General features: G+C 36.1%; 1 protein-coding gene across 1 annotated transcript; it reads left to right on the forward strand.

The window, feature by feature from the left end:
• The first annotated feature begins 1,022 nt into the window (after positions 1 to 1,022).
• On the forward strand, positions 1,023 to 1,998 carry LOC136781937 (uncharacterized). The gene is made up of 2 exons (XM_066740971.1): positions 1,023 to 1,560; positions 1,616 to 1,998. Exons 1-2 carry the CDS (start codon positions 1,023 to 1,025, stop codon positions 1,996 to 1,998), a joined length of 921 nt encoding a protein of 306 aa, XP_066597068.1.
• Positions 1,999 to 12,999: the final 11,001 nt, after the last annotated feature.

A 12,999-nucleotide genomic window follows, 5' to 3' on the forward strand; every position in this document is an offset into this window, starting at 1 on the left:
CACGTCCTTAACATTAATTATCCGCCTGAGTGTGAGCATATTTGGTTAATTTTTCAGAAATTTATATATAACGTTAATACTAGTTGTGACCAAAAAAATTCATTCGTAAATGAAATACTAACGGATCTTACGCGGTTAAATAATTAATCATATGATAGTTTCCATACTGTTATTCCCCTATATACAGCGAATGGTTCGTTGTTAAAATAATCTTTTTTCCATGTGTTTTGGTTTAACATGATTTCATATAATTACACAATGTTTATGTAAGGAAGCTGAGCATATTATATATCATAAAAATGTACTCTTGCCCGTATTGTGATGATAATTTTGAAAGCACCAAGATATTCTTTGGTCACATCAAATTAATGCATAAAACTGAATTAAATAATTTGTGCTTTTGTACATTTAACAGATGTCGTAGATCGTTCAACAATTTTTATGCGTTTAAGCGACATTATTATAAGGTGCATTTAAATTCTACTGAAAATGATAATACCGATATTCTTAATGTTAACAAGCAAGTCCTTCAAATTACTGAATCTGAGATTATAGATAGCAATTTGGAAACTTATGATACGATAAAATCGGTTCTAAATGAAACTGTAACTGATTTGCACAACCTAAACTTAAATAAGATTAATGAAGCTAGAAGTAGCATATTTTCTTGTTTTTCGTTAGTCATAGCGAAATGCCTAAGTGATGAAAGATTGCCGAGAAACATGACATTTAGAATAGTGGAGCATTTGAAATCTTTATTTGAAACTGCTATACTGAATATCTTGAAGATTAATGCTGTAAACTTAAACGATTGCAATAATGGTAATACTGCTTTCATTTTATCTATAATTGAAGACGTTTTCAAATTGTTTAAATCTGAATATTTGACTTTAAAGTTTCTTGAAGACTCGCATACTTTTATTCCCCCAATTACACATACTATTGATACTCTTCTATAGCCGCAAAGGGTAAATGGATGTAATAAAGTAGTGATTTTAAACGTTATTGTAGAATCTGTACCGATGGTACCTACCCTTACTAAATTTTTAGAACTACCAAATGTTTTTGATCAGATTTTTTCCGAACTTCAAAATGAACATGACTCCGGACTTTTTAAGAGTATATTGGACGGTGAAATATGGAAAACGATCAAAAATAAATTTACTGGGAAAATAGTTTTACCATTATTGCTGTTTTTCGACGATTTCGAAATAAATAACCCATTGGGTTCACATAGCGTCATACAAAAATTGGGCGCAATATATTACACTATAGCATGTATCCCGCATAAGTACAGAAGTAAACTTGAAAATATTTTTTTGGCACAGCTTCACCGAACAAAAGATGTAAAATCCTTTGGTATAAATAAGGTATTTAAACATTTAGTTGAAGAATTGTCGGTCCCTGAAACAAATGGAGTTACAATAAATGTGAATGGTCAAGTAAAAACAGTTTATTTTGTTCTAGCTGCTTTTATAGGAGATAATTTAGGTTTGAACGAGCTATTTGGACTTAGTACGAGTTTCAATGCAAATTATTGTTGTCGTATATGCTCAGCATGTAAAACTGTAAGACAAAAGCAGTTATTTGATGACATCACTTCACCCTACAAAAGCCAGTTATATTTTAGATTTGGAAAATTTAAGTAACGGTATTGTGCAAGAGTGCATTTTGAATGAGTTAAAAAACTTCCATATCACTGAAAATATAACGGTAGATATTATGCATGATATGATGGAAGGAATATGCAGATATGAGCTGGGCGAAATCTTGTATCATTTCATTATGATCGAACAATTATTTTCTCTACAAACGTTTAATTCGAGATTAAGGTTCTTTGATTTCGGTGATAGATCAAGTCTGAATAAACCGACATCCATTTCTGATATATCTTTAAGAAAAAAGGTTATAATATGTTCAGCTTCTGAAATGCTGTGTATCATTAAATATGTAGGCTTCATAATAGGTGACTTCGTTCCGGAAAATAACAAGGTTTAGGAGCTGTGACGGCTATTACGAGAATTGATATGTATTTTAATGGCACCCACAATTTCCGAAGAGAAATTAACTTCACTTACTAACATTATATTACAACATCATAGATTATATTTAAAGCTATTTGCTGACAGTTTGAAGCCTAAGTATCATTTTTTGATCCACTATCCTTTAGTTATTAGAAAATGCGGACCTATTAAAAATTTATCCGCTATAAGATTTGAAGCAAAACATAAGAAGTTAAAAGAAATAGCCTGTACGGTTACTTCGCGTAAAAATCCGCCGCACACACTTGCAATAAAGCATTAATTGCATCTTAATTACAGATTTTTCAAAAAGGAAGGATTTTTTGATGATATACAATTAGGTCCGAGAATTGATTCTGAATTTGTCAAAATACTAGAAAATGAACAGTTAAGAATAATAATTCCATTTAATTTAGAAAATGATGCATATCAGTGTGTCAAATGGGTTAAAGTTTCCAGTACCATGTATAAGCCGGGGATATGTGTTACTTTGAATAAAGAGATGTTTAGTAAAATAAGGTATATTTTAGTTAAAGAGAATAATGAGATTTATTTTATTGCTATAAGAATAAATACTATTGGTTTTAATAAACACATCCATGCATTTGAAATTAACCAAACATCTCTTTATGAATTTATTCAGCTTAAAAATTTAATAGATTATAAGACATACAATTTTCATGAGATATCAAACGGAAAGATTTGTATTCCATGTTGTTAATTTTAAAAATATAAATATATATATTTTGGTTAATATGTTCCGTAATTTGTATCGAAATATTCATTGTTTAATTTAAGTATTTAATTTTTTAATTAAAAACAAATTATTCTATGCCAGGAATCAATTGATTGCAGTGATTCCAAAATTTGTAAATTTAAAACAAATAAATCTCCAAATGTTTCAAATATATTTTTTTGAATTGAAATGACTCATTTATTTCCTTGTTAGTTCGCATATATTTATTAGAAATACCAAATATAATTAATGTCAACACATATTTGACTACAGTTGAAGCATAAGTAAACCAAATAAATCAATTTTAAAATAAAACAAACCTTTCTTTAAAGAATTATGTAGTTTTTTAAGTTAAACAAACAAGTATTTCGCTGAAATATTCTGTTATTTTATTCAGATAAGTTATTTTTTTGTAGAGAATAGTGTCTTGTTTATTTTCTTAAATATCTATTTATTAAACAATTAGATATTTATAGGTTCCAAATCTATTATGTTTAATTCAAATGACTGATTCGTTTAGTTCTGAGCTTTTCATTTATTCATTTTAAATGTACAAATGTATGATTCAAAAAAAGGATATATCATTAGGAAATAGGTCTTTTATCAGAGCAAACAAATAAGTGTCTTAAAAATTGGTATTACTGAAAATTCCGCTAGAAGGCATTTCCTCTCGTAATTTGTTTACAAGTTTCTCGCAAGTGGCCCAGTGACATGTACCTTGTATATAAGCAAAATTGTGTTTATAACTATAAATGAGAACTTTAATGGATTTGCCTTAACGGTAAGTGTAAAATGTGTATATGTGTACATCAATAATATCAACCTTTTTAAAAACTTCATTTCTTCACAGGTATCAGCACGTCAACACAAGTAAGTACTTTTATTCAAATAATCTGCTATTTCAAATTAGTTAATATGCACGTTTGTGAAGTTGCTTTCAGTACTCATTTGAAGGATTAAACGTAAAATACCAGTGCACAGGGATAGAAGAACCACATGCATGTATAACATGCAAGTAACGATCCTTCAAATCTAGTGTGTATTACAAAGGCAAAAGTTCAGTGGGCCATGGAATTCTTGTAACGTCGCAGAATATAAAAACAATAATGCGTCACTGAGAAAAGGAGTTCTTTGATTCAAATAATCTTTTCATCACTTCAATAATGATATTTGTTTAAAAGAAATAAATCGGTAACTTAAACTGAGCTTACGTTTTATTATTTTAATCGTATTCTTATCTGAATAAAGCAATTTATTTATTTCATTGAAATATAATGATTTTCACAGTAACTTACATTATTTAAAACGAATAATTATTATTTTACTATTTAACACATATATACTTACGTGGGACAATATTTATTTCACATAAAATATAATTTAAGCTAATCAAAAAATTATATAATTGACTAGAATAAATATCGTATTCGACCAAAATTTTGTTTAGTGGCTGTTACAAGTTTTTACTTGGTTTAAATAAATATTTACTTCAGATAATGTAATATTTATTACAGTGAAATAAATATACAGTTGACCGGAAAAAATATCGACTTCAACCAAAATTTCGCTTAGTGGCTGCCACAAATGTACACTTGGTTTAAATAAATATTTCCTTCAGATATTGTGATATTTGTTACGGTGGAATAAATATACAGTTGACCGGAAGAAATATCTACTTGAACCAAAATTTTGCTTAGTGGTTGACACAAATGTACACTTGGTTTAAATAAATATTTCCTTCAGTTATTGTGATATTTGTTACAGTGGAATAAATATACAGTTGACCGGAGGAATTATCGACTTGAACCAAAATTTTGCTTAGTGGTTGACACAAATGTACACTTGGTTTAAATCAATATTTCCTTCAGTTATTGTGATATTTGTTATAGTGGAATAAATATACAGTTCACCGGAGCAAATATCGACTTCAACCAAAATTTCGCTTAGTGGTTGTAATAAGTCAAATGTGGTTTCAAGTAAATATTTTTTAAACGAAACTTATAATTGTTCGAAATGATTATGAATTCTTCTTCTTTTAAAAAAGACCCCTTTGAATGAAATATATTTTGTTTGCTTTAATGAAATATTTTAAACAAATTATGTGTTAGATTGAAGCATATTTCATACAATTAAATAAACCGCTCGCTTAGGAGTATTAGAGCAGCTAATTTATTCGATTCAAATGATATTTATTTCTTTCGAATAATTTTTTCTCTCAGTGGAGAGACGGGTGTTCCCCGTCCCCCGACACCCCCAGCAGACCCGACTGCCCGACGTCACCGCCCGACCGTATGCCCGGTCAGCCGCGCCACCATAGTGGCCCGCTTGGCCGCGAAGCGGAAGGCCCCCGTGACTCCACCCGCTCTAGCGCCAAGCGCCTCTCTGCGTGCCCCCGCGCCTCCGCGCCTCCGGGCCCGCCGGTAATTGTGCCAGCGTCCGCCCCCGCTCTGTCCGCGATTAGATCAGCGACCAGGTCGGCCGACCCCGACGTCCTGGAACTGAACATCGACGCCACTTTGGCCGAGATAACAGCTCCAGTGCCGGCGAGACTATCTCCCATCCGGGAGATAGAGGCCGAACTGGACGCACTAATGCCTCCGACCTCCACGGGGTCGTTTGAAGATTTGTTGAAGATGCCGCCACCGCCGAACCGGCCGAAGAGGCCAACGGAACCAGCGACACCGAGCCCCAGGTCCATCCACCGGGTCTCCCCTCGTCCCAGCCCGGCTTCGCTGCCGTCATCGAAGCTGGTGCCGCTTTCGACGCCCGCCTTGGAGATCCCTCGGGAAACCTCCATGGTCCGGATCCCCGAGGAGATACGGCACCGAGTGGAGATGCGGCAGCTGAAGCGCCAGAACGCTCGCCTCCGCGTCGAAACCGACACCGGCTGCTGGATCCTGCGACGACGAGGGTCAAACAACCACTCCTACTTCAGGCCTAAAAACCTGAAGTAGTGAGCATTTTTCAGTGCCCGAAATTTATTCCGGGCCAGAAGTATTCCCAAAATTAACCCCTAGGTCCGCACAGAGGCTGGGAGGCCTAAAAACATCCATGTTATAACTTCTTCTCCGAGTTGACAGGTCGTACGTGGTGACAGCTCACCGCTAGCCCGCCATCAGTTTGAGTCACCAGGCCTGCCAACTGCCGCGGAAAAGTCCCTAGGGAGAAATTTTGGACGAGACGGGCCCCACCATCCGGCCAATCCGAGTGCGGAAGAGAAGTAAAAGACCGAATGACCATCTTTCGGTCTGGTAGGAAGGGGGGAGATGTGACGAGACGCTTACTTTGTTGCTGCCCCATGCACGATACCGCGTGGTGGGGAGAGCTGTGGCGAACGTGTCGATAACGCGGCCCATACTATAGCGTGCGCAAAGTATAGTGTTCTCGCCATGCCCCTCCCTAACTACCCAGAACGGCCGCTCAGCAGCGCCGATGCCGTTTTCGGCGGCTCAACTGGGTATATAAGACCGAGCTCCGGCCCAGTTGAGCATTCCGTATCCATGAGCTCTCCGGATGCATCTCCAACCTATCCTACGCAGGAGTTCTCCGAGCACATCCTGGCGCAGGAGTTCTCCGCGTCATCCGCACCGCTCCTCAACCTATGCCCATGCTAACGGCCGAGTCCAGGAGTTCTCCGGAACAACGGCCATTTCTTTTCAGGGATTAATGCCGTTCTTCAGCTCCCCCCCCCCCCCGTTAACCGCCATATTGGCTTGCCGGGCTCTCCCTTGAGGCCACCGACCGCCGCGCAGCCTATCCGAGCCCTTCCGTGTGGCTACCGACCGAAGTGCTGCCAGCGGGCGAATTTTGTACCTGCGATGTGGCGACTTAGCAACCAACACACATGCGTATACACCTGCAGCGGCAGTACACAAACAACACAAACATAAATAGGTTAAGGTTATAATGTAAAAAACATTGTAAATAATTGTTTCATTTCTTTATGCCCTGAATAAACAGTTCTTATTGTCCATATTAAACTTGTCCATATTGATTTTGATCCCTCTCGGTCAAATCGAACCGAACGGTTTTACGGCGACTAACCTCGCCTACAAAACGCGTTACATTTTAATTTCCTTAGTTTGTTTGAGTATTTGCTATTTGGCAGAGTTCATTCGGGCAAATGACCGTATGAATAAGTAGCATCATTTAATCAGTACCACTTAAGTAACGACATATTTTTCGACTTTACAATAATGGTCCGATTAAAGTTGTTATACGCGCTTCTATGGATAATACCCCTGGGTTTGTCTCCCTATCCTTTAGATAGTATTTGACAAACGAGTATTCGGGATAGTAACAAGTAGAGTAGCTAGGATGGTTCTATGACCGGTGGACGAGGGGGTCGGGGTCCCGCGGGGGCAAGGGAAGTAGGGGAATTTCCCCCTCTCCTCGAGCGGTTGTGCGCATGCGCATCCTCCTCCCCCGACGTTAAACTCGTAGGGTACACACGTGACCCCCCCCCCCCCCTCTTACGTTAAGCAGTGGACGTAGAGAAAGAGAGAAAGAGAGAGAGAGAGAGATTCCATCGATGATTGTCGGTATCGCTAACTACCGATAGTTGTCGCGTGTATCCCCCCTCTGACTCCTTTGGTGGGGGGGTACAAATGTGGCCTCCCCCTTTTACCTTAAATTCCTTAAAGAGCGGTGCCCAAGCGAATCTTGACGCTCCTGGGATGAGAGTTGGGGGGGGGTGCCCAACCGAGTCTTTACGCTCCTGGGTGCCCGCGCGACCGACTTCTTTTAAGGCGAATAGTGTAGACGCTTTGGAGAAAGAGAGAGAGAGAGAGAATACTCGTAAAGAGCGATCCAGTGATCGCTCCCCCATATTTTTTTTTTTTTTTTTCGTAAGTTAGAAAAAAGGGAATCTTTTTTTTTTTTTTTTTTAATTATAATTTATTGAAGTATTAAAAAGGTTTTATTTACAATGTTTTTTTTTAGAAATTTTTTTTACATTCAATTGCATGATGTATATATTTATGACAAATGCTACACCACTCTGGTAGTGAACAATTGATGCGTAGGTGACCATATTTTGTACAATTTGTACACCAGTAATGTGGTGTGAGATCTATCTGAGGCTCCATTTGCGTAGCCTCAGTTCTTGTAGCAATGGACTCCGTTTGTGTGGCCATATTTTTCACCTGGGACATATTTAAAAAACATTTTGTTATTTTTTTTTTTTTTTTTTTTTTTTTGGTATTGTAATAACTATTTTAACAAAGCAAATATACTTACAAAAATCACAAAAAGATTTTTAGGCTTTCGCTGCTTATCCTTCGTTTTCCTCCTCCTCCTCCTCATGCTCTTCTTCTTCTTCTTCTTCCTCTTATTCCACCTGCTCTTGCTCCGCTTGCTGTAGCCCTTCTTGTATTCGATTTCTGAGCTCCACTAGTTTTTCAACTAGTACTATCAAATCAGGATCGTCACCCAACAAATCTTCGTCCTCTTGCACTTCTTCCTCCATTTTACCCATTATTTCCACAAGTTCTTTAACCAAGGCGCTAAATTCAGGATTATCCTCCGGATTCCTCAACAAATCTTCGTCCTCTTCCTCTATTTGTTCCTCTATTTCACTTATTATCCCCACAAGGTCTTCAATCAAGGCATCAAAATCAGGATTATCCTCAAAAATGTCTCGTTTTTTAGGTGTATCACAGAACATTGTCACTGTCGTTGCTAGCGTTAAAATGATCTCAAGATTTTTCGTCACTAGTCGCTCAGATGCAAAACGATCTTCCAATGAAATATGAACTTACTGATTAGACACGTATTTTGTAGTTAATCTGATACCTTTCTTTCTTCTTTATCAATACATACATATTAGTCTACTCTTTATCAAAACGTATTAGCCTCCTATCCGAGAAGCGGAACGCAGTCAAAGAGAAGGAGAAGGAGAAATAGAATTGTGAGGTTGTGAAATGAACGATATTTTTTTTTTTGTTTTTTTAATTAAAATTTATAAATATATTTTTAATAACACACATAAAAAAAAAAGTTATAATTGAATTTAATAATAAAATATTATAAAAATGAAGTGGTAGTGAGAGTAGCAGTAGGAGCGGTATCATCTACGAGAAAAAATATTTATTATACTACTTATCCAAGCACTTGATAAATTTTTTTTTTTTTTTTTTTTTTTTTTTTTTTTTTTTCATTGATTCTTACCGATTGTTGATGGTTTCCAGTAGCTGGAGAACGTCATTATCCTCATCGAACCGTAATATATTTTCTGGAGAAATTTCTTGCTCCATATCAATACCCTCCCACTCCATTTCACTACTAAAATCTGATAGATGAACCTCATCATCATCATCATCATCATCATCATCATCGTCATTATCCCCATCAGACTGGATATTTGATGTGGATTGATGCCGCTGAAGCTTCTTCCTCAACATTCTCACAATCGCGGTCAACGCGTTGTTATTCACGTCTTCTATTTCACCCCAATCTCCTTCCAAATCTACTTCTTCTTCTTCTTCCTCCACTAATTCATCCATATTTAGAATGTTTTCAATATTTTGTTCAGTAGATAATCTGTACAATTTAATTACACCCATTTTTTTTTTGTAGAAACTATCACGTCAAGCAAACTCGGTAGACTGAGAATGGTAGAGATGTAAGCTCAATACGAAATGTATAATTATTATTATTTTCTCTATCAATACGTATTAGATTTCTCCACTTCACAATAGCTATTAACAGGTTATTATCCTCCTCTTCTACTACCTCGTCCATACTTTGGATGATATCGTTTTATCATTTTTCACGTGAATTCAAAGTTGAGGAGCAGGGGTTTGCTAGTTGAACAATCGTTGTAGTTTTTAAATAAAATTAATATATATTTTTAATAATTATATTATATACACACAATAACAATAATAGTAATGATAATATTGGTCTTAAACTGGAGCAGCAGCAGCAGCAGCAGAATCTGCGATTAAAAAATTGAAAATGATTTATTATTATTATTAGTCTTAAATTTTAATTTCATGAAGTACTTAATGTTAGAAGAGTTAAAACTTTTCTTACCGATTGGTGGCTAAAGACGTGGTATAGGTTGATTATTGACATTATCAGAATCACCAGCACCAGCAGCAGCAGCAGCAGCAGCATTAGGCTGAAGCGGTGCAGGTCTTCGAAGTGGTTGATGCTGCTGCTGCAGAAGCCTCCATGTATTTCGTCCTACTACTAACCGCGGTGTTGGCTTTACTATAGCTACAGGCTTTCCTGTTTGTTGATAATCCAACAATGTCATTTTTTTGTCTGGTAAACTGATTTTTTTTTGGTTCGAATTCATTTTGTCTACTGTCAGAAACACTACTGAAGTCGACATTGCTCTCCAGTACGAATAATCCTTATCTATCTCTACTCTAGATTGAGTTACATCTCTTAATCAAAACGTATTAGATTTCTTTCCGTTTACCCCTGATGAAATAGGAAGGGGAATATTTACAATAATATTTCTACAATAATTTTTAAACTATTCTATAAAAATTTAATAATAAAAGAAAAAGAAATGTGGTGATTCATCTTCCTTCTTAGTCTGCTTTGACGCATTATCTTTTTCATCCTCCTCCTCCCCCTCCTCTATTTTTTTCTCTTCTTCTTCTTCCTTCTTCATCTCCTTTGGCTCAATATCTTCCCCGGTCTGTTTCTCTTCGTCTTTCTTCACTTTAATTTAAAAATACAAATAGGTAATAATTATGAGAAGGTACAAAAATAAAGTAAATACTTACATTCTTCCTCCTCTATTTTCTCCTCCTCCTCCTCCTCCTCCTCCTCCTCCTCCTTCTCCTCTATTTTTTTCTCCTCTTTATCTTCTTCCTTCTTCGTCTCCTTTGACTCAATATCTTTTTCCTCAGTCTCTTCGTCTTTCTTCACTTTATTTTTTGAAGAAAAAAATTTTACAAACAAATAATAATTATGGAAATGTAAAAATATTATAAAATAAATACTTACAGTTTTTATGCAAATAATGATGCAGTTTCCGTTCATACTCTTCGAAGTAACGATTGAAGAAATCGTTAATTCGATTCACGTATTCCTCTGTCAATTCTCTGGGAGGAGTGGGTGAAAGAGGAACAATATCCTCTTGAATCATGATTAATTTACACTTTTCGCAGCTCATTTTTTCTTACTGTCACCGACGATGTTGTAACATTGAATGAGGCTGCGAGGACTTGTTTTCCCCTCTTTATTTCTCTATGATTTTTAAAGAATCACATTTTTGCTTTTATCCATTTGGCAAAAACTGATACCTCCTCGTACGGACAGTGGATACGTTCATTGTTCAAGTTCTTCTCTCGAACGTGTAAATTGCACGGTGTTTTTTCAAAATCATATAATTCAATTCAATCCTTAAACTTAGGGCAACCATACACTTCTAAATTAATATTATCCACATTCATCCTATTCAATAGATTTTTTTCAATGTTCCCTCCCTTGTAGGCTACTACGGGATTCTCGCACGTTAGGCAACCTCTAATAAAATCTTCCACATCCTCCTGCTCGTATTTCTCGAATCCCGTATCACTGTATTTTATACCATGCACCATATTTAGCAAAAACCACACAGTTTTTTTGTCTTTTTCACTAAGGTTTTTCATACTGTCACGCAAACGAAAAGATGCGTAAGAAATTTGGTTACTTTTTAAATCAATTATAGCTATATCTTTATATTTAAGTTCTTTTTTATAAACTAAGAAACCTTCTATATCCATTATGTGAGTTATTCTATGCATTGTTGCGCTATTCTCGACGAAGATAAAAACTGAAATGAAGCATCTCCGAAGAAATATCTCCGTAGAGAGAGAAAGATTTTTTAAAAATATAAAGTTACATTCGATAAGGAGTCCATTCTTTCTTAATCTCTGGAAGATATTTTTTTTCCGAAGAAACTAACAATGGGAAAAAAATCTTAGAAAATATCCCCTCCTAAAAAAAAAACATTAAATTTTAATATTTTCTTAAATGCAACAAAAAAAAGATCGTTCAGTATTGCATCGAGCGACTGACGACGACGATAATGACACCGACATTCGTTGATTTTCAAGGTTTTATATTGACCGACAAGAGTTTTATAGTTAAAGAATTTGCGGTGTTGCGTGATAATGAAGTGTATCACAATGTATTTTCACCACCATTTCAAGAAGCTTGGTTGAGCGATCTCGAGAGAGAACAGAATGAGTAAGTATTTTTTTTTTTTAAAATGTAATGTTTTATATATAATTTTTTCTTTTTTAAAGTTGGCTTTATTTTAATCGACATGGATTCAATTGGACCGACGGTCATTCACCTTATTACAAGCATAAAGATGTAATAAGAAAGTATGTAACGTCGTACGAGGGAGAGGATTGGATTTTCGTGAAAGGACGGGTGAAATATGATTGGTTGAGAAAAATTTGCAACTTAGAAAATATATACAATGCGAAGGAGTGTGAGTGGGGTAAATTTAGTCTTGGATGGAGTAAAAATTTCGAACCACCGTTACCCAAGTGTATGAATCATTATGGTATATGTTCACTGCAAAATGTTTACTTTATGAAATCTGTATATGATCAATATATAAAGGAATAAAAGACTTCTGAAAAAAAAAAAAAAAACAATGTATATCAATGTCAGTATGCATCTCGGACGAAACAATGGGATGTGTAGATACCCCTACTTCCATTCTCTATTCGATATATATATAAGCGTTACTCTTCGCGAGAGACGCATTCGCAATTATTAATTTATTGTTGTTGTTGTTCACCGTATGACAGAGTCATTTCTTTAAGAAACACACAAAATGTCGACTGAATTGCGAAGAAAATTTTTTACAATTAATAGTGCGAATGAGTACGATGCGTGGGTACTGGAATGTCGCGAGCATATTCGACGATTGAGCAACGCGGATCGAGCTTTACCCGTTGGAACGCGTCAGAAGAATTTTGCCGAAATCGCGTGTATAAAGTGTCTGTTGCTACGAGCGCAGAGGGAATTGAATTATATTAAATCAGGGGCTGGTTGTAGCAATGACGTACAAGGAGTTACCTGGGAGGAGCTTGATTCGGCGTTTCGAAGTCGAATATGCAGCGGCATGGTAGTTAATAGTAATTATATAGAGCCTAAGGATTTTTTAGTAGACGCGGAAGTATTAGTGCGTACGCGTATAGATAAGGTATTTGTTAGTGCAAATAGTGTTAAGGTTAATTGTGTATTTAACGGACAATTCATCTCTAAGGACCAGAGTGGTGA

Source organism: Prorops nasuta, unplaced genomic scaffold (assembly GCF_024137725.1).
Source record: "Prorops nasuta isolate Cenicafe-Biocafe unplaced genomic scaffold, Cenicafe_Pnas_1.2 PNAS00024, whole genome shotgun sequence".
In the NCBI taxonomy this organism is placed as follows: domain Eukaryota; kingdom Metazoa; phylum Arthropoda; class Insecta; order Hymenoptera; family Bethylidae; genus Prorops; species Prorops nasuta.

Bases quoted from the DNA above. Each gene is read 5' to 3' on its own strand.
- LOC136781937 (XM_066740971.1), top strand. From the start codon at position 1,023: ATGGTACCTACCCTTACTAAATTTTTAGAACTACCAAATGTTTTTGAT. The intron at 1,561-1,615 runs GTAAAACTGTAA...ACCCTACAAAAG, and splicing joins TTGTCGTATATGCTCAGCAT to CCAGTTATATTTTAGATTTG.